General features: G+C 41.4%; 1 protein-coding gene across 7 annotated transcripts in view; it reads left to right on the top strand.

The window, feature by feature from the left end:
• The window catches only part of STARD13 (StAR related lipid transfer domain containing 13), a 238,380-nt gene that overhangs the window by 153,531 nt on the left and 62,885 nt on the right, over window positions 1-21,964 (top strand). For all 7 annotated transcript variants that reach the window (XM_040448170.1, XM_040448172.1, XM_040448171.1 and 4 more), the window contains exon 2: window positions 20,452-20,523. In XM_040448170.1, the coding sequence (XP_040304104.1) occupies window positions 20,452-20,523 (72 nt within the window). The remainder of the gene's footprint in view (window positions 1-20,451; window positions 20,524-21,964) is intronic.

The raw sequence follows: 21,964 nt of genomic DNA, 5'->3' as shown, positions 1-21,964 counted from the left end.
TTTAGAGGGAAGGTGTGTGTGTGTGTGTGTGTGTGTGTGTGTGTGTGTGTGTGTGTGTGCAGGAGTAGTAGTAGCAAAGCATCCTCAGAGAATTTTTTCAAATTAACTCTCTGTGTGCACTTTGATTTTTCATTGCACACCCTTAAACGCACACAACATTCATTATTCCGTAAACATCGGCCATATACCTACTCCTCTCCAGGCACGAGGCGGCCACTGGGGATCCAACATCAAGCAAGGCGAAGTCCCTGTCCCCAAAGCGTTATGAGGTCAACCAGCTAAAAGTCGGTTTCCCATTCACTCTGGAATAAGATCTGCTCCAGACCTAGGCTGGCTGATCTCCCCGACCTCAACACGCAGCATCTGAGGTCCTGGGTCGCCTGGGCATCGGCACAACCACTCATGGGTAAAGAAGGAGAAGGGGCGGTAAATCACATAGCAGATTCACTCGCGTACCTTTGCACAGAACGTCTTCCCGGGGCCTGCCTGCCAGCGAGGCTGGTGATCATAGTCCACCCACAGGTTTGGGAAATACAGACTTTGTGTGTCTCTGCCACAATATTATTTTAAAAATCCCTGATTTAAAAAACGACCATAGTAAAAATATCCTCTTATTAAAAACTGACCTGGGAAGCTACGACTTATGTACTACATCCAATGTATTAATTTTAATGGCAAATAAAGCTGCCAGTCTCAATAAAATAGATGCCCATCCAACCACTTATTTGAATTAGGTCCCAGATTTGCCCAGATTTTTCATAAAGATAAGATTGATAAATTTGCTTTTTACATGTTTCACCCACCATTCTTTCTGAAGTTGCAGGTAGGCAGTGGAAAGGTGAAGACTGAATCAGGAGGTAAATCAAACTCAGATAATTGTACAAGTCAGGTTAATACTGTGATGGCAATAATTACCTCCTGGAAAAATCGGGAGTTAGCAGTCTTCAACAACTCACTCTCTAATATGGACGGAATGGTACTCTTTTCTCCTTTCTGCCTGCCTTCCAGGCAGCCTTCTGCCTCCCAGTGCCTCTCGTCACACCCCCAGTTCAAGCCTCTTACAGAAGAGGAAGTTTAGCCACAAGTTTAAAGAACAGGAAGTGACTCATGGTTCCCCCAGAGGTCAGGTGAGTGGGTAGTGAGGGAAGGCTGGGAGAGAGAATTCCAGATTTAAAAAGTAGCCCAGATGGGAGGGTGGCCAGGGCTGGAATTTGAGAAATGACAATGACATCAGCAAGAGTGGTACACCCCCACTTTCCCAGACAAGCATCTCAAAGCACTACTGTGAATTGTTCCCCATCTATTTTCACAGCATGATCGGGAACGGAGGTATCAATATAAAGCCTGTGGAGAATGGTTGTAAATCCCTGAAGGGGACTTCCATAGAGGAGGTTTCCGGAAGAACTTATCAGTAATTTAGTGCAGTCTCGGTTTTGCTGATAGAAACCATTATGCCAAGGAGAATTTTTAACCTAGAATGTGAGAAACTGAAGATAGATGATGTATGGATCTTTTTTTCTGTTTGGGGATTATTAATTTCAAATACTCTACATTTGATGATACCAACATTGTTGTGTTGGGAAGTAAGTGAGGTTATGGAATGTCTAAATAATACACTGTTTGGAGTGTAAATAAAAACCGCACTTGACAGAGAAGACAGGAGTAAAATTTGAAGGAGGCTCTGAACTTGGAGTTAGCATGTGCACGGTGCTCTGAAGGTACTCTGGCCCAAGAAGGAGGAAGTCCTTTGGAAACATCATCTTTGCTATTTGTAGTCAACTGCAGAGTGTTTCAAACTGTATTTATCATCTTAAAGGGCATATAAGAAAAGATTTGGAAATTTCAAACCGAAGATCGACCATTGGCATTATAATGTAACTCCTGAGCTGTTTCCCTATGAGTCGAGAGTTCTGTGTGCTACTAAGAGACCCTGTTGATAATGTGGGGAATGAGAGGAACATACCCCACCTCCCATTTCAGTTCTCTTTAGGGGTTTGATTTATTAGAAAGTATGTGGTTCTTTCTGTTCCAAACGGAATCCTTTCTCCCTATGACTTTATTTTGAGGCTGTGATGCAAATCCATGGTGTTCCTTTTTAATGTGAATGAAAACAATGAGCAAAAGGAAGTGTGGAGGTTTGGAATCTTTGCTGATGCTTCACAGGTCACTGGGGAGCGGTGAGGTTCTTCTCCACTGTCAGTGGCCGGAAGCATTAGAGAGGACTCTTTTTTTACTCCTTGCTCTACATTTCTTCGAGCCTCTGTACTGGAAGCTTCCTCAGTTTGCCACGCAAACGTTAATCAAGCCCGTTGGTTGGTGCAGGATATGCAAAGACAATGCCTGTGGAGGGAGACAGGAAAGCAGAGTAAACCGAAAATTCCAGTGCCGGGTAAGTGCTGGGTCAGAAGTACACAGTGGGTGCAAAAGAGTGACGGGCGAACCTCACTTACTTACCGTGTGGCAGGAGAGGGCGATCTTCACAGGAAGGACTTCGCAGAGGAGGTAAAACTGGAGCTGGCAATTACAGAGGGGGAAACAGAGGGGGAGGGAAGAATTAGCTAATGGGATGAAGTGGGAGAAAGTCATTCTAGACCTAGGAAAAGTACCTACAGGGAACAGCAGACTGGAGCGGTGGGAGGTGGCCGTGTGAGGGAACCACGAGTTGTTTAGTTCCCCTGGTGTCCGGGGCACTGTGGCCAGCTGAGACACAGAAGGACGTGCCTGGGATCTACACTGAGCTCAAGACTTGTATGCCGTCCCCAGAAGTTTGGATTTTACTTTGGAGGCATCTGAGAACCGTGACGGATTTTTAGAGAGTGATGAAATCTGGGTTCCATCTCTGAGGTTACCTCTGCAGGACGTTGGGTGCGCTCCTGAATAAAATGCACAAGCTGCCGTCGGAACAGATCTCTTGCTGTTTTATGGAAATATATTGAAGAAGGTGTTTGTTTCTCAGCCAGCCCTTTCATGTTGCTGACCAGAGAGAGACTCTGCCTCCGTCCTGTGATCTTAAACCTAGTCAACAGTCAGCCCTCGACTGCCTGTGCTGTCCCTCCGTGCGTCCCATCGGACTCTGGGTGCAATTTACGTCACTGTGGCTTGAATGGAGTTGGAATTTGCCTGAACCTCACGTTTTCTAGTGTTCAGGGAGACTGTTATTAAAAAGCAATAGTAAATCACCTCTCTAAAAATGAGATTTATTTTTTAAGTGTACATCTGAGCCTCTTCAACCTGGCAGGGTAAGAAACTATAGAATGGTACATCTTCTTGGAGCATCAAGTTTCTTAAAATGTGAAGGAAGGTTTTATTGTTTTATTAATTGATTTATTTTTTATTTTTATTTTGTTAACGTTTATTTATTTTTAAGAGAGAGAGAGAGACAGAGTACGAGTGAAGGAGGGGCAGAGAGAGAGAGAGGGAGACACAGAATCTGAAGCAGGCTCCAGGCTCTGAGCTGTCAACTCAGAGTCTGATGAGGGGCTCGAACTCACGAACCATGAGATCATGACCTGAGCCGAAGTCGGACACTTAAGCGACTAAGCCATCTGGGCGCCCCTGGTTTTATTGTTTTAAAACAAGTGTGGGCATGTTATATTCTTCCCCTCTATGGGTGTAAATGTCAAATAAATTCTTTGGGGGCATCTGTTTATTTTCTTCTGCCATTTGAGTGCATCAGTGGAGAAAACGTGAACAATACTCATTTTAGTCAATAATAATAGCTCCAGTTTTTAAGCGCCTGCTCCTTGTTGATTCACATAGTTCATTTTATTCAGCAAATGTAAACACCAAGTGAAATCCAAAACCCTGTGCCAGGGACTAGATTGCAACAGTGAACTAAATGGCCTTGCTCCTTGTGCAGTTCCTGTTAACGTCCTTGCAGCTGCTCTGAAGAGTTATGTGACGTTATGCACATTTTGCAGATGAGAAACTGAGACTTCACGACGGAACACAGTTTGCTCAGGGACCCCGGCAGTAAGCCCGCAGTCCATGCTGCTGGCAACTGCCACACTACCTTTCGGAAAAGTTTTTGGTCTCAGCTTGCTGTGTCCTTTCCTTTATCTGTTCCTGCCTTCACTGTATCCATTAAAGAAATTCATTGCTTTCCCCCAGCTCTGCTTTCCTACCTCTAGAAAGGAGGGAGGTCTATGAGTCACCATCATCGGTCGTCATCAGCCATGCCTGCATACAGGCTTGTTTTTATGTTAACTATTAACAGTGGCCGTAACAGCCACAACCATCACAAACCTGTATTGAGCCCCTACTGTTTACAAATTCACTCTGCTCAGACTGTAAGTCTATAAATAGATGGAAGTCATGGTAACATATGACAGGTCAAATAACAATTCGAGATGGCCAGAAATCATGAATGGTGGAGACCATAAGTGTTAGAAATGTTCAGGGAAGTCTTCTTGGAGGAGGTGCCCAATAAGCTATACCTTCAAGGAAGGAGAGAAGGGAGGGTCTTGTAGCAGACCCAACTAAATCTAGTGCCCAAAAGAAGTCACCCTAGTACATCACACATTTTCCCTCTGCTCTCAAGAACCAAAGTCACCATAGCTGAGTGTGGGGACGCCTCAAGAGAGGCATTAGTCTACCCTAATTAAAAACGTACACACTTTCCCCAGGGGTGTGTACATTCAAGACTGGCTGGATCACTACTTTGGAGGTGTGATTGGGGTGGCCTCAGGAAGTTGAGTTTCCTCTGGGGCATATCCAGATCTTGGGTGGTCCAGACTGAACCAGGCCTCGGATCTATTCATGAAGAGACCAAACCCTTTTTGCTTATCACCAGAACTACCCCCTCCTCCCAGAGCCTTCCAGATTTGAAGTGCCTTGGACCAAATCTGACTTTCCAGCACTATTCCAAATCCTCATAGGAAGGCCTCTACGCTGCGTGAGATTTCACGTCATTGATTTGTGATTGATTAAGACTAGGGCTGGCTCCCAGCCCACCCTCTGCCCCAGCTGTAGTAGCAGCAGACTTCTCAAACGGAGTGGAACAGAAAGCTACGGAAACCCAACATGTGCCCCTCAGCCTCCTTCAGTCCAACTGGGAAAGGAAGAGGAAAGTAGGAGAGCGTTTTCAGGGGGCAAAGGTACCTTCATCAACGACGTTTGACTAGCACTAATCCAGAGGTCCAGGAATAAATGCAAGGAGCAGCAGACCATTCTGGTTCGGGATTAACGCCGAGTAATGTCGATGAAAGATGGCCGCCCAGGGGCTACTTGGGGCAGAATCATCACTCTTGCTTCTCTGCAGCTCAGCACGCACTGAGCACACACTGGGTTCCAGGTGCTCTGCCAGACTCTAGAGATGGCAAAAATGAATCAGGCAACCTCTGCCCCTGAAGAGCTTGTGGTCCCATGGGGAGACAGACATGTAGCAAGAACAGTTTAGGCTAATCTTGTAAGAATTAAAAGAGATGTATGAAAGTCCTGAGAAGACCAGGCTCACCTGGGACTTGGGAGGTGAGGTCTTAGCTGAAATGTTGATAGAAGACAAATGAAAGTAAGTCAGGAGGACCAAGTAGGAGGAATGTGATGACAAAGGGAGGAAACAGCCCAAGCACAGTGTGGGACATGAACCCACACCTCGGGACTGGCGAGCCCCAGGCACTTAACATACAACTGGACCTAACACGGGCCATCAGACCCTGGAAGTAGGCAGAGGCCAGGTGAGGCAGGGCACTGTGGTCAGGAGGCTGGGCTGCTACTCCATTCTGCAGGTGACAGGGAGGCATGAAGGAGTCTCAAGGGGAGCAACCGGGCTTACACTGTAGAGAGGCACGGAAGGCAAGAACTGAAGTTGCCAGATCCCTCTAAACCAAAGCAGAGGGAATGCACGTGGGCACAGGGGTTTGAGAAATACGTTTCAGACAGAAATTCAATGGGGCTTGGGACTGTGTTGTGGAAATATTGGGGATGTAGGAGAGGGAGGAGTCTAAGAACAACTCTGGGTATCAGATTCTTATAACTGTGTTCAGTTCATTCATTTATTTAACCAGAGTGTCATCCACAACAGTGTTCTTTAAATAGAGGGATCATGAAGTCAGTTAGTGGGTATACCCAACAATTTTTAACAGAGAACAAACCAAAAAAAGAAATGTCAGGTGGCATTGCATATATATATATAACTATTATTTTGTGAAACTTTGTTTCAGTTGCTGTGTGTGTGTTCACATGTGCAAGTATATGCATGTTAACAACTCTAAGGAGCGTATTTCTTACTAAAGATAGTGGTCAAAACACTTGAAAGTCCTATGGTATTTATTTTCTGTGGTTGAGTCTGATTATTCTCGAGTATGAATATGTCCCAGGCTGGTTTCATGATCCTAAAAGGGAGAGTAATTCCTTTGTGGGAATACAGGAAAATCTTTTTTTCTCACTGTTAATTTTTCAAGACCAAATCTCGCAGATTCCCAAGGATTCCATATAGAGGGAAAGGGGATGGGAGCCAGCAGAAACAGCTCTTCCTGTCTGGGCTGGGACAATGTCAAGTGGCCTCGCCTTTCAGAAAACACAGGCACTGTCGAAAGCTACAGAGACACTGCTGCCCAAGGGTGTCTGGGGACTTGTATCCCAGAGGTGGAATCACAGCTGGAAAAATAATGTTACCTTATCTTCATATAGGGTTTTCCGTTTGCAAGGTACTTCCATAATCTATGTTCCCATGTTGACAATAGCCTGGTGAGTTTGGAGGGGACTGAAAATCTAAAAAATACTGTAGGTGTTTATTGGCTTATAAATGTTTAAAGCTATAAATACTTTCCTCTTCATATAGCCATTCACTGTTTCAGCCAACATTCATTTGCAAGGCTCTGGGCTAAGAACTGAACATGTATAGATGCAACCTGCTTTCCAACCTGGTGATGTGTACCTACAATGTCATAGTTTCAGAGGATAGAAGAATGTACATATTTATTGAAGGATACTTGTAGTCTTATCTATGTCATGTTTACAGAATGTATATGCACCTGTATATATATTTGTGTGCATGTTGTGTGTGTGTGTGTGTGTGTGTGTGTGTGTGTGTGTGAGAGAGAGAGAGAGAGAGAGAGAGAGAGAGAGAGAGAGAGAGACCATTTATTTCTCTTAAGTTCCAAAATCAAAAATTGATTGCCTAAAGGGATGAAAGCAGGAAAAACTTGGCCCTCTTTTAAACCTGGTGCATAAAGTTTTCTTTTTGGGCTAAATGTGAGCACCTTAGTGGTACAATAAGTGAATCAGAGAACTTAATGAGAGCTATGTAGTCTCAACAAATAAAGCATCTTCCTAATGCTACTTATATACAAGGGATTTCCATGCCTTTCAGTTCTATCTAAAAACCTAGGTTAAGAATTCCTACTTAATGTATTAATCTAGACAAGACAAACTTCATCCCAATTTAAACACACACACACACACACACACACACACACACAGTTGACCCTTGAATTACATGAGCTTGAACTGCGCAGATCCACTTACATGCAGATTTTTAAAATAAATACAGAACAGTACTATATATGTATCTCCCTTATGATTTTCTTAATAACATTTTCTTTTTCCTAGCTTGCTTTATTGTAAGATTACAGTATGTAGTACATACAGCCTACAAAATAGGTGTTAATCAACTGTTTGCATTCCTGGTAAGGCACCTGGTCAACTATACACAATCAGTGAACGTTTTGAACAGTCAAAACTTTCAAATGCGCAGGTGTCCGTTCCCCTAACTCTGGCGTCATTCAAGGGTCAACTGTATGTATGTGTGGGTATATGTGTGTGAATATGTACTAATTTTTCCTTATTTTGGAAAAAAACAAAAGATTCAAAGGAGACTGCTTTCTAAGTTTTGTGTTCAGCATTGGGTATAATTTGAGCAGCCATGAAATGTTAATATGATCATTTAAGCATAAGAACCAAACATCTCTTTGCTTTTAAATGTAAATGATTTGAAGTATTTTAATAGTATTTCAATGATTTTCCTGATTGCCTCCTCACAAAGTAAATCCCTGAATACACACACACCTTGGATGTTTTTAATAGTGGCAGTGACTTGATAGGGAGCCTATCTGGGAGACTCCTGACCTCTTGAGGTCAATGGCCTTGGGATCCACTTTAACCCTCAACTTTTCCCAGTCATTATTCCACAGGAAGCCCATATCCCTTGCTAAGAATTTACTTATTTGTTCAGTTTTTTTTTTCTCATAACATGGAAAAATAATCTTCTGAAGGCATTTCCTTAATGAAGCCTACACATCTGATACAGATTTCTTTCCCAAGGTTCTGATGTGTTTGGTATGTTTAAACACATCTTTGCCCTTGAGATCCTCACATTATCAAGCGATTGCTAATATTTTACTTATTAACTGGTAAGCACATCGTAAACTATAATCACCAGACTGTCTCCCCCAGCCTGGTGTTCATATCCTAAAAGTAACAGCCTGTGGAGGCCCTCAGTTCCATTTTCAAAGTGTCACATTTCATTTATGACTCTCATTACATCTTGTTAAACAGCATTGTATTGTGTGAAGCATGGCTACCTGCGATACAGCATAATTTAACAGAAAAAGTATAACACAGTCTTCCACAGAATGTAAAAAAACGAATTGCCTATTAGATTCCTGTCATAAGAAGGATCTGGATGTAGGGGACGGGGCGGTGGCGTTTAGCTCCAAAGCCCTCCTGCAGGCACAGATGAAGCAACATAAGCTCTATTCCAGAAAGACGGCCATTCACAGGAATCCCAGCTTCAAAAGTAGTTGGTGGGCAGAGAGGGATGGCCATGGGCAGAACCGGTTGGCCAACCATCTGCTGCCTCACATCTCATCTCACCTGCTAAGTCTGTCCTGGTCACTTTACCCGAAATGTCCCCTCTGGCTCTGAGTCCTGTACGACTTTATCCTGTTTTGCTTTCTTGGGATTAGTGATTCCTGGGTGCGTCTTTGTCTCCTCTGCTTGACTTAGAGACCTGCAGAACAGGACCCCGCTCCCCACAGCCAGGCATCCTCCCGCAGTGCCTAATCGCAAGCTTTTCAAACCCTGGGCAACCTGTAGATGTCTGCCGAATAAATCAGTAGGATGAATGCCTCCTACTTCTGAAAGCCAAATGAAAAAGAGCTGAGTGGCGAGAATCAGAAACCGTTGGAACCACTATTTTCTGTTGCAGGCACGTGCACCTTCAACTGTACTCGTAGCACATACAGCTAACAACTCACTGAATCCCCACAACAATGCTGTGAAGTAGGTACTCTGTTACAGATACGGAGACTGAGGCATGCTGAAGTTAACCTATCACAAGGCCACGAAGGTAATCCAAAGTAAAGCTAGGATTTGAATCTTGCTTCTAATACTTCAGGCCATATAATGGCTCCCGTAATGCTGTTTAACAAGATGCTGCATTACAGCTCCTGTAACAGTCTGTATATGTCCTCAAGTAAAGGAGCATTTTCTGAACCAATCAACAGACTCTTTTTAAAAAGTTAATTCATAGGGCGCTGGCGTGGCTCAGTCCGTTGAGCGTCCCGACTCTTGATTTCAGCTCAGGTCATGATCTCAACAGCCCTGCATTGGGCTCTGCACTGACAGAGTGGAGCCTGCTTGGGATTTTCTCTCTCTACCCACCTCTCTCTCTCTCTAGGCCTCCCTCAACTCTCAAAATGAATAAATAAACTTAAAAAAATTTATTTATAAAACCGAGTATATGTATTCAACAAAAGAAGAAACTTAGTTTTACTTAATAGATACGCTGTTAGTTAAGAGCAAATCTTCATTTCAAACTCCCCTTTAAAGCAGTAACATTAACCCTGTGCAAAAATAAACTTGTTTTGTTCTAAAGAGATGCACTCTTGGTGAATTTGCTAGGCTTTGAAATTCGGGTCACTTTTTGCTTTTCATTACTTAGAGTATTGGAGGAGTCCTGTCGACTCCAAATATTCATCTAGTCATTAAAACAAGATGGGGAGTTTTTCTCTGTTTGGTCTAGTATCTTTTGTTTTGTTTCGTTTTGAAAGTTTAACCTTGAAACTTCAGCGACACCCTTTAGAAAATACCAGTTTATGACATAAAGTTTTGAAATGCATCTTTGAAATTATCTAAATACATATGCAGGAGGTCAAAGACAAGTGGAACAGCTGTTACATAAAATCTCCACTTTCCAAATACCAAGAAGGAAGAGGTGGGAACATGGTCCAGGATTTAACCTTAACTTTGAACTTCCTGACTTGTGTTAGTTTAAGACATCCCTGTAGCATCATTTAAACATAGTTCTGGTGTATGAATAAACTTCCACTTGGAATTTCCTTTTTGAAGTCTGCTGAGAATATAAATCAAAACCATATGAGATGGGTCTTAATCCAGAATGTAAAATAACATGAGAAATGTCAACCCAGAAGTACTCCCTGAAAATACATTCACCAGGATGCACGTTCAGGCAGAATTCTTTATTTAGAATGAAAGCCTCCAGAGAACTGAATTTATTATTTTTAACTCATGATTGTGACGTCTGAATTGATAAAGGAAGATACTTTTTAAAGTAATGGCAGTAGGAATGTTTTTCAGCCATCTAGAATGATTGAAAAGGAAATCAGCTGGGTTGGAAAGAGGTTCAAAAGGCATTGTCAAGTGGCAATGCAGATTATAATTTTATTGAAAGCTTATGTAAAACATATAGTAATTTAGCCTATATACATGTACACATCTGCATAATAAAAGAATGAGAGACCATTTACCAACAAAATGTTAACCTGTGATCGAATTGTGGTGGTTTTGCTTTGCTTTGCTTTGCTTTTTTTCCTTCCTTTTTCTTTCAGGTGTTTCAAATCTTAGGTTTAGATTTTGCCACTTTTCTGTCAGCTTTCACTTAAGAGGGGATTTTTGGTCATTTTTATCTCTTATTCAAGTCTGTTTGTAAGGGAAATAACCCTTTTATACCTGAATTCAGTGAGTATTTGCACAAGCATCTTAGTCAAGACCATAGTATTGACTGCAAGTAATAAAAATTGTTATATGCCCAGAGCTAGTCAGGTAATTAAATTATATTTATAATGGGGCGCCTGGGTGGCGCAGTCGGTTAAGCGTCCGACTTCAGCCAGGTCACGATCTCGCGGTCCGTGAGTTCGAGCCCCGCGTCGGGCTCTGGGCTGATGGCTCAGAGCCTGGAGCCTGTTTCCGATTCTGTGTCTCCCTCGCTCTCTGCCCCTCCCCCGTTCATGCTCTGTCTCTCTCTGTCCCAAAAATAAATAAACGTTGAAAAAAAAATAAAAAAAAATTATATTTATATTTTATAAGGTAGAGCTGCCTGGACCTCCATTTAGAAGTGCTTATGTGTTTGCAGGACGTATTTTTCTGCCATTTCTTACTGTGTTCTTAAACTTAAAATCTGAAGTGATAGTAATTATTAAGGCCCAGAGTTCTTTAAAATTTGAAGTTATTTACTATCCATACTAAACTATTAAAGATTTAAAAACTTTTACTGTGTTTTAAACTTTTTTAAAGTTTTATTTATTTAGTAAATAAATTTATTTAGTAAGTAAAGCTCCAGCATGGGGCTCAAACTGACGAACCTTGAGATCATGACCTGAGCCAAAGTCGAGTCACACGCTCAACTCACTGAGCCACCCAGGTGCCCCCATGTTTTAAACATTTAAAACTCTTTACAGTGTATGTAACTTTTTAAAAACCTATTTGATTGCATTTGTGGTATATTTATGGGATGCCTCAATTGACTTCAATATCAGTATGCCATGTGGTTGGATCATAGAATGACACAGTCATTAATGTATCACTGTGTCTGATGAAAAAAAGGGGGGGGGGGAACTCCAATGTACAAGTTGTTTCCCACCTCTTTGGTCTGAATCTTAACCCCCTCCTTCCCAAATGAGTAAAGCTATTTCAATGACCTAACCCTGTTTTAAATTGCTTTCTGTTTTAAATTGTAATGTCAATGTCTACTAATGATTTACAAAATAAGAATCCCAATACTTTGAGAACAAACCTCTGAGTTCAGTGATAGCTTTGGCTTTGAAGAACATGGAGAAAAAAGATGAATCCATAGCTGAAAACCTAATAACACAATTTCTTGAATCTGGCTACTGATTTTCTGAGACAAGTGCTAATATGTTTAGAAAATCATTCACAGAATGAGTGCCATTGCAGACAAGTAGAGGACTGGCAAAGGCACTTTGAAAAATTCGCAGTAAATATTTTATCCCAGCGCATATTTCCTAGTAAATATTTAAAACTAAAAAATACACACCTGCATACACTATCAAGTTTTATATATATATATATATATATATATATATATATATATATATATAGTCAGATAATAAAATTACACTTGAGTTGTATACATCTTTTCTTGGGATTAAATTAAGCAAACACTAGTTTTGATTGATCCACATGTTCCAACTGGTGAGAAATTAAGTGCACAAAATTTTGAACTGGCTGTCAGTAGCTCAGGTGATTGTTTCGTATGGCCAGCCCTACAAAGAGTGAAAGACCTGAAAAAACTCTGTAGGGTTCTTGGAGTTATTTTATCAGGAGAGTCTCCATGATCCTTCTGATGCCTGCATGGTAGAATTTTCCCTGATATCACAAGAGCTTCTGGTGTAATTGGAGTACCCAGAGCTATAAGAGTTGGGCTAAGCAACTGAAATAGCAGATAAGCCTTTGTAAGTGTAGACATTCAGATATATCTGAAAATAGAGAAGGGGTTTGAGTCCCTAAAGACATGCGTAGTTTTTTTAACGTTAAAAATTTAAAGCAAAATAGGATAGAAGAGTACCTGTCCAAAGCCAAGAAACCTGACTTCCTAGCGGTGGTCGGACTTGTCCAAAGCAGTTGCTTTTCCCCAGGCAAAAAGTCATCGTCATGGCAGTGAATATGCAGGGACCCTTCTGATACTACCAGTTTGCCGGACCTTGAGGAAGTTAGAGCCTCTGCTCATGAGAACCAGCATCAAGTCAGCTACCTTGGACTCCTATTCTTCACCTTTCCAAGAGAAGCCAAAGAAACCAAGATAGAAAAATCATCTCCAGAATCTCACACCCTTGTCCCAAGAAAGGCTATTTAAGACTTTATTATCCTGGTGGGTCAGTATGGAGATAACTTTGGCCAAAGCCTGAAAATTATGACCTTCTTTCTAATTTTCTGTTCCCCTTCCTTGCATTTCAGTTGCTTAACTGACTCCGCCATGAAGAGTCTCTTGGGATTTAGTGGTAGGCAGTGGCTCCACAAGTTCAAAAAAGCTGGGGATGTTCATATGCTTGTGTCTGCATGCAGCCTCCTTGAGAAATACCACAAGCGCCTGATGGGAACAATCTGTACAAAATGAAAGGAGAGAATGAAGAGCTACTCTGCCTCATGGAAAACTTGAGTCAAAACAATCTGGTTAGGAGCTATTTGGCTGGCAGAGTGTATACTTTCTGCTTTCTTTTTCTTTGAGATTGATTGGGGTGGGATTGTAAATTTTCTTTTTCTTTCTGGTTTTTGTGTGTGTCTGTGTGCTCTTAGGAATATGAGCATAAGGAATAGTATTTCTATTCCTGAAGACTTCCCTTGTTCAGTTGCACCTGAACTTTTGATTTTCTGTGGTGTGCGTATGTGAGAGAAAAAGTGTGTGTATCTGTGAATATGGGTGCACTCACACACTCGACACATGTAGCTGCATGTAAGTAAGGATCGCGAAAGGATTCTTTTCATTTTTTTAATTCACAGAGGCCATGCACTGTAGGCAGGAAAGCAGAATTCCGAGCAGAAATGATTCCTGATACTGATTGTGTTCACTTCTAGAGCACACTAATAACAGATATCCAGCAACAGCTTCAAGTTGAAATAAAGGTCCACAGGCTTTCTCTCTAGAATGGATATCTAGCCCTGCGTTAAATTAGTTTAAGCTAGATTATCCTCTGTAGCAAGTTGTCCCCCATGTTGTAGTGGCATAAAACAACGGAAGTTTATTTCTTGCTCACATTACGTGTCAGCAGCTAGTCTGCTGTGGCTTTGTTCCCTGTGTCATCATTCCAGGACCCAGGTTCAAGGAATAACATGTCTGAGACCTACTAGCCTCGTGAGAAAGGGAAAAGAGTAGGAAAACTGAAAGAACTAGATGACAGCTTTTGAAGCGTTTTGCTTGAAACTAGCATACATTGCTTCTGCTCACATTTCATTGGCTAAAATGGGTCACGTGACCAGAGCTGGACAGCAATGGGATGGGAAGTAAATGCTTCCCAGTTGGAGGAGAACTGCAAGTTCTGCAACTGGAAAGAGCAGGGAATCATCGTAAGTGTTTAAGAAAATGTGTGTGTGTGTGTGTGTGTGTGCTTTCATTATAAATTTAAAAATTAAATACATTAGTAATAAATTAAGACTAAATTACATATACAGTGTAGGATTGCCCCCAACAAGGCAGGTTAAAAACAAGGAAAAAGACTGGTTAAAAACAACTCTTGAGTGACTAGGAATAGACCTACCATTCAGGTGTTGAATTTGCTTGATCCTCTTTTACTCTAATAGAAATTATTTTTAAGTGACTAGATTTGCTATGAATCCAGCTTGCAGAAGGTCTTTCAAGGCCTGAGGAATAAGGCTAGTGTAAGAACTGGCAGTGGAATAGTGTGTCCCAACACGTGTGTGATTCTTGCTTCAGGTAAAATGTACACATAAACGCAACCATGAATCTCCACCTTATCTGTGTATAACTTGGTGTCATAGGAATATATGCATCTTCCAGATTTTTTCTTCTATTGTTCTGTATCAGCTGACAAAAAGATACGTTGCTACACATTAAGGAAATAGTTGCCTTAAAAAAAAGGCACTGAATGGAAAATAAAATGGATGTTTCCAAGTTAGTTCACTGATTTGAATATTCAGTGATTAATAATCTTAAATTTATCCTAAATAACTTATTTAGAATATAAGGGAAAGAAAATGATATGCATATTAGAAAAATTATAATTGGTAAACATTTAAGACTTAGGCCTTTTACACATCGCAATAAACTTATTATATAATTCAAAGAGTGCAAAAAAGAAGTATCCTGTCACCATGATGTGAAACCTAAATCAGTCTTGATTACATAACTTGATATTTAATCCTGTACCTGTGATTAAGGTTATAAAGCACTCTTGGGAGAAGGATTGGGGTGGTCATGTATGGATCTATGTAATTTTAATTATTGCATCATTCATATCTATATATAGACGGGATAGACACTCTGGCATTGATTTTAACAAAACCAGTGTAGTGTATGGCCAAATAAATAACCTTCAGTAAGTAAGGACTTCGCTTGAGAAATTCCAAGTGAAGACCAAAGAGTCATTTGTCTTAAGTAGTACACTAATGATGAAGCTAACTCAGCCATATAAATTAATCTAAGCCAACAACCATGAGTGTGTTGAAATGTTAATACCTTTGATAGACTTTTATAGTGTTAATTGCAGCCACTGCAGACATCTTGTGGTGGTTGAGTCACTCATAATCTTCCAGAAACAGGGTGCCCACCATGTTAGCCAATTTAAACGGAAAAACAAAGCACCTACTTTTCTAAATCACATGGAGACCCACGATGCCTCCCCCCTACCCCCCACTTCTCTTGAGTATTTTAATGAACATTTAAGAAAGAAGACCTACTTAAATTGGAGCCAGTGTGACCACTGAAATTCCAGGAGATTTGTAAGAACAACATAAACACATATGCCTGTATATATTGATTTCATAAACCTTTCACGGTAGACCAGGTTCCTTCTAGCCAGCTAGCTTTCTGATAATAATAAAATTTAATTTGACCTTAATTTGAATTTTTGGTCATTTAGAAAGAATAGTATTCCTTTGGGTTAGCTATGGAAAAAGCATTTGCTGTGCCGAGAATAACGTAAACCAAAAAATGTACTTAAAACGTTTAGCTAGGAGAACACACTGTTCCCAAGCACTCTAGAAACACCAGTTTAAAAATTCAATGAGATTGTAACATGAGAGGAGGCCTGCCAGCCTGGGCAGCAAATTTGCTGTGCTCAAAATAACCCCTTACTTGACCAGAGCCCTCCAGAACCTTATCTACCTGACTATCCAAACATCACTGCATGGTGTTTCTTTAAAGAAACAGCTTGTAAATCTCTTAACTCACATAGACTTCCAGCCTTCTCCACAACCAGTCTGTATTGGTGAAGTCTTACTGAACTGTTTTCTCTTGGCTACCTTGATTTTATAACCTCCCAGCAGTGATTAACAATTGGCAGTATTCAAGAATCAAATATTTTAAAAAAATAAGGATCATTCTCAAAACAGAGTAAATTTCCCATTTTTGCCAACAATATCATTATGTGGAAAAATATTCACAATGCATTACTATGTGAAAATAGGTAGTCAACCAAAGATACTACAACGATTACCATTTTGGTAAATAACATACACTAAATTATGTGTTAGTAATGGGACAAGAGTTGACCTTTTTCTTTCATTGTGCCTTTTTGTGTTTTTTATAAGTTTTCAACGCTGAGCTGTGAAACTAAGAAATAATATAATATCTTTTAAAACCAGTGTTTTAACAGATGTTAAACAGTGTTTAACAGGCCGTGGTTAGTTTCCACTTTGTTCTCATGCCCGTTGATTGGCAGCTTCCTAGGCACCCAGGGAGACAGCCTCCCTCTACTGCATCTGCTCTCAACAGAGGCCACATCATGTTCTAAGCACGTAGGAAAGGAAGCTAAGGCAGAGTGAGTGACTTTCCCTCAAGTAGAATCACAGACAGGTGGCAGGAGAGTATGCCCAGCACCAAAGAATTTTCTGGATTTACTGAGTGAAAAGGTGTGCTTGGTCTTTGCACAGATCAAGCTATCAGTTGTTAAACTGGATATCTCCCTTTTCAACCAGTTGATTTCGGCCCCCAAACAACTGTTGACTTAAAATCCTGAAGCTCCTTGGTCTCCTTGAACTAAAGGGAGTGGGGGTGTTCTTAAGGAGTAGGTCATGCCCGTTTGGGTGGTGGTGATAGGACCAAGGAATGTGGTTGGGGTGGCCAGGACTGTCTGCCCCACCTAAACTAAGTAGAAGAATCTCCTAACAGGAGACTTAACAAGAGGTTCTATTATCTGAAGAAGTGGGGCAGGGGGGGGGGGGGTGGATACTGAGCAGGCAAAAATAGGTACCCACTATAGAGTTAAAGAGAAATGAGTTTTACATATAATAATTGCAGAAATTCTGATGAAATCCTATCATGCTGTGGAGTCAAACAGATTGAATTTTCTCAGGTAATGTAATGTGGTAACTGCAGTAGAGATCAGTAGGCCAGTCTGTCCAAGGTCATTCTGTTCTATCTACCCCACACTTCAGCTTTCTACAAACTTGCAGCAACTTGATGCTTTGCTTTGTTTCCCTGGAACTGCCACAGGGACAGGTATGGGTTGCAAATAGAGAACAAATAAAATTGTAAACACATGATTTGAATGGCCCTTAAAGCTTTCACATAATATTATGCTGGCTAGCAGGAGTACAGTTAGAGATTTTCACACTCTCCTCAAACGTCATTTAAATCTCATGACCATTTAAATCTCATGACGCAGGTCTTGGTGATATGATGACCCTGGCAATGATGGTTCCTTTTGAATTTTCTAAGATTTTTGGCCACTGCAAGGGTAATATGCCCTTAGCATTAGCATCTGGCTGATGGGTGTTAGTAGGGGCTGTGGGGACTCAGTAGAAATTGTAAGGGCTTTTTTCCCCCAGCTCAACTTGATGGGCAACGTCAAATTTGACAGTGGTTAAGTATGTCTGATTATTTCGTGTCTTTGCTTTGTCACTAGGGTGTAAACAAGAGTTTGTTTGCCCTTAGAGTTTGAGATATCAAGGTGCTGGGCCTACAGCTAGAGCAGAAGGGATATTGGACAGACATTGCAGAAGTAGAAGCAAGTTGGGTGTGCAGGAGTGATGGCAAGGAGCATCCACCATGGCTGGGATGTGGCTTCTTCTCGGTTATTATGAACTAACTGCCATCTTTGTTGGATTTGACTCTGAGACTTAAAGGCTAAATGCCTCCCCAGTTTAAAAATCAGTTTATTTAAGGGTCTGATTTAGCTGGATTCTGGTTAAGATGTGATTATTCATGTTTACATATTCATAGAATCTCAGTTCATTATCTTTGTTGCTCTTGTGAAAAAATAAACTGAAGTTAGAGAACCTTTTAAATAAAATCTCCTAGGCTAGCCTGAAGCTCGTTCCACTGTCCAACGAGAGTCTTCAGTTCCAAAGGGAATTTTCCTATAAGGACCCCTGCTGCCCGCCTCTCATTGTCCTAACTACTTCAGGGTCCGGTGGAGGGTCCACTTTTTTATAAGCTCACTTCCCACCCCCCTTTGAGTTTTCTGTGTTGTAGAACCCCTGCCTTCTAGGTCCCCTCCATTTGGTCTTCATGGTCTGTCTCTCTGGGGTTCTCCTGCTTAACACTGCATTTTGAGAGTAGTGAAAGTAATAGAAAAAAAGGCAGACTATTCATGTAGTTTCAACAGAAAATTCAGAATTCTATGCTTCTCTTTAAGACTGCTGGCTCATAATTAAGTTTAGACAGTATCCAGGAATTAGATATTTCCTCCTTATTAATCATTGCATTATACTGAAAGAGAAAGAAACTCTGAAGTTTGAAAATTTAGAAGGCAACAGTCTATCTATGACTCAGTAATAACTGACCACATTTTCCACGTTACATCCAGAATGTGCATTTTCTACTTCCTCTGAAATACTTGTGTGATTTTCAAAGCAGAAGCCTTCACATAAGGACTCTCACAGGAGTACTCATAAGCCTGTTAAGCCCTATAGTAATTGCCCTTTGTATCTTACCAAAGAAAACCCATGTTAGCCTACAGTACAGTTCAGCTGAGTGTCCATTTTGAACTGTACTTGTGGATCTCAGAGACATCCCTCCTGAGCAAAATGCTTTCCAAGGCTTTTATTTCCAGCTTGGTGCCCCGAGTATTTCTGAATGATGCCTGCGTGGCAGGAACAAGTACATAGGTCTGTGCTGGTAGCAATTATGTAAAAAATCCTCATGCTGAACAAAAAAACCCAAGATTTAGCAATTGTCAATCACTAGAATGGCAGTGGATTGGGGGATGCCTCTGAAATGCCCTGAATTTAATGTGAAATCTCAGTCTATGTCCAACCAGATCCATGGGATGGGAATGAAAGTGTCTGCTCTTTCATATGGGGCCTGTGCAAAATCTGGCCTTTGATGTGTTTGCCTAACATCTATCATATATATAGCTCTGTCACAATAAACATTATGCTGCACGGACATTTTTTCCCCGAATTCAGTGCATAGATGCTGTGCTCTCAATGTTAGGTCTAGAGGCTCGAGCCCGCAGCTGATGTTAGTGTAGCTCATTTTTGTGCCGTTGTCCCAAGAACACCCCGTACTCTCGGCTTTTGCTATGGGGAGAAGTGAACATCAGAGTAAATGGAAATACAATGACCTGACCGGGCTCCATCCCAACAGCAGAGGAAGAGGGCTGGGTAGAAACCTGTTAAAACAGACTGTTTAATTTTGTTTGGAGAAACTGGACTTTTGACAGATGAACTTCTTTTCCCTCGCATTCGTATTTGTCTAACAGAGCTGTGGTTGGGAATTGATCCAGGATTCACAAGGTCAAAAAGTGACCTGGTTCACGTACTGTAGACTCTTCCCACCTCACCCCACAGCTTCTCCAAGCAGGTGGTCCCGTGCGTGGTTGGGGTGTCCACACTGAATGGTCACCCAAAGGACATATCAGCCTTTTGGATTCAGCCCTCAGAGATTGTAGCAGCCCCATCAAACTTGCCTCAGTTCTGGATAACCAGCTTTGCTTTTCCATGCTCCACTCTGCAGCTTGAAATCATTCGGATGTGTGTGATGAATGAACATCTTGTTGGAAGGCATTGGGAATTAAAGCCATCAGAAAAATTAAAGAAATAGCAATACACTGGATTTTTGTAATACCTTTCTTCATGAGAAAGTACATTTTCATGGACCATCCAGCTGTATTCTTTCTTTCATTAGCCCAAGAATGAAAGAATAAAGGAAGGTTGAATGAGTATACTTAGCCTTGTCTTTAAACTTTAAAAGTTTTTTTAAAAAATTCATTTAAAAAAAGGATCATAAGGAAGTGTTTCTTCCTTCTCTGTAGTCCCTTGGCTCCCTGGTATATAAATAAGACGTTTTTCCCTGCCTGAAACTCAGCCTTTGTGTTCTGTAACCTGTGGTTTTGTTATTATCCAAATACTTGTGGATCTACATTGAAGATAATCTTAATAGGCACATAAGTACCTTTGTGATACCTGCTCATTTTACACCCATTTCTGGTAGGTCTACTGAGACAGACTTGCCTGAGAACAATTTTGCTTTGTAACGAGTACAGTGCTCACCAGTTTCTCCTTGATTAAGAAGGTAGAGTGCTAGCGTGTGGCTGCTGGACTCAACGCATTTCCCTTTCTTGTATTTTTCAGAAATCGAGGCGAAGGAAGCATGCGACTGGCTCCGTGCTGCTGGGTTCCCACAATACGCTCAGTTGTATGAGGGTAGGTTGGCCTTCCCTTCACTCTTTATAAAGAGAATTAATTCAAACTGAACCTCGCATATCCTGCGGTGTGTTTGCACTTCCAACGCTTTTCTCAGCCGTTTTCCTTTGCTGTCTCTTTCCCTCAGCCTTTGCAATCCCAGGGTGTAGACCGATGCCAATTTAGACACGAGTGTTGCTGCCCAGGCCTACCTGACATTCTGCTCTACACCGCTTCTCACTTCTTTACCTTCTGCTTCTTCTCTCTTCACTGTCAACCCCGACTCTGCCTTTTCCTTCCAGCATTCTACCTTCAGCAGCTTTCTTTGTTCCTATTCTAATTGAGGTATAATTGACAAACGGCGTTACATTGGCATTGGGTATACACCACAGTGACTCGACAGTTCTGTACATCACACAGTGCTTGCCGCACTCCGTGTAGTCACCATTGTCACCATGCAGTGTTGTCGTCATATTATTCTACGTATTTCCTTTGTGGTGCTTTGATTAGTAACAGCTCTCTTGCACTTCTGCCTTACTCTTTTTCCTTGTTTTTTTTTTTCTGTACTACTCTCTGATTTCTTGAAAGTGCAATAAATGAGTTGTTGATAACTTTCCTGAAAATCACAAAACTAGTTGTCTTGAGACCTTCCTTCCGTTCTGTTTAAATGAAAAAAAAATTGAGACACAATATGGAGAAGAAGTTATTTGGGGGGATTTGAAGTGAGATGTTTATTGCCAGCATCATACTTCTTTCACTGATGTTTTATTTGGCACTTAATAAACTTAATTACCTGTATCTTACTCATCCCTGAAACTATAACCAAGGCTACGAACTACTTCTTGGATTGTCCAGAATAGTCAATTAGGATCCTAATGGTAAACAGATGGAGCACTCAAGATGGTCTGAGGAGGACTTATTTCTAAAAATGTTTATTACAAAAGTGTGGGCAGGATATGAGAAACCAGGAGGAACCATACAGGTGCCCAGAGTTCATAGCCACAGAGCTGCCATTGCTGTAGGCCCAAAGGGATGGGCAGAGGGAGCGCGTGCCAGAAACCAGGACAAGAGAGGATCCCTAAAGCAAAGGACACAGCTGGTGGTGAGTGATAACCAGGAGGGTAAATGCCCTGACCTTGCACTCCTGCTCCCCTCCATCTCCAGCCAGGGCTCCCTGTTGGCCAAACACAAAAGGAAACCAAGGAAAATGGGTTCCCTCGAATGCCATCCTCACTGGTGACCCTCGGCGCAAAAGGCAGGGTATAAAAAAGTGGAGAGTGGATCTGTAGGGCTAAACAAAGGATATCTAGAACATTAAACAGCATTGAGTTCTCTTCCTGATGGTGTAAAATCTATGCAGGATAGAAAGAAGCAACAAAATTAACCCATAGTCACTGGTGACTCTCATTCACTCACCTGGAAGCTCAGTTTTATATGTATGTGTGTGTGTGTGTGTGTGTGT

Source organism: Herpailurus yagouaroundi, unplaced genomic scaffold (assembly GCF_014898765.1).
Source record: "Herpailurus yagouaroundi ecotype Mexico unplaced genomic scaffold, PumYag 197, whole genome shotgun sequence".
In the NCBI taxonomy this organism is placed as follows: domain Eukaryota; kingdom Metazoa; phylum Chordata; class Mammalia; order Carnivora; family Felidae; genus Herpailurus; species Herpailurus yagouaroundi.
The sequence above is the reverse complement of the archived record's forward strand: the minus strand, read 5'-3'. Positions and strand labels throughout refer to the sequence as shown.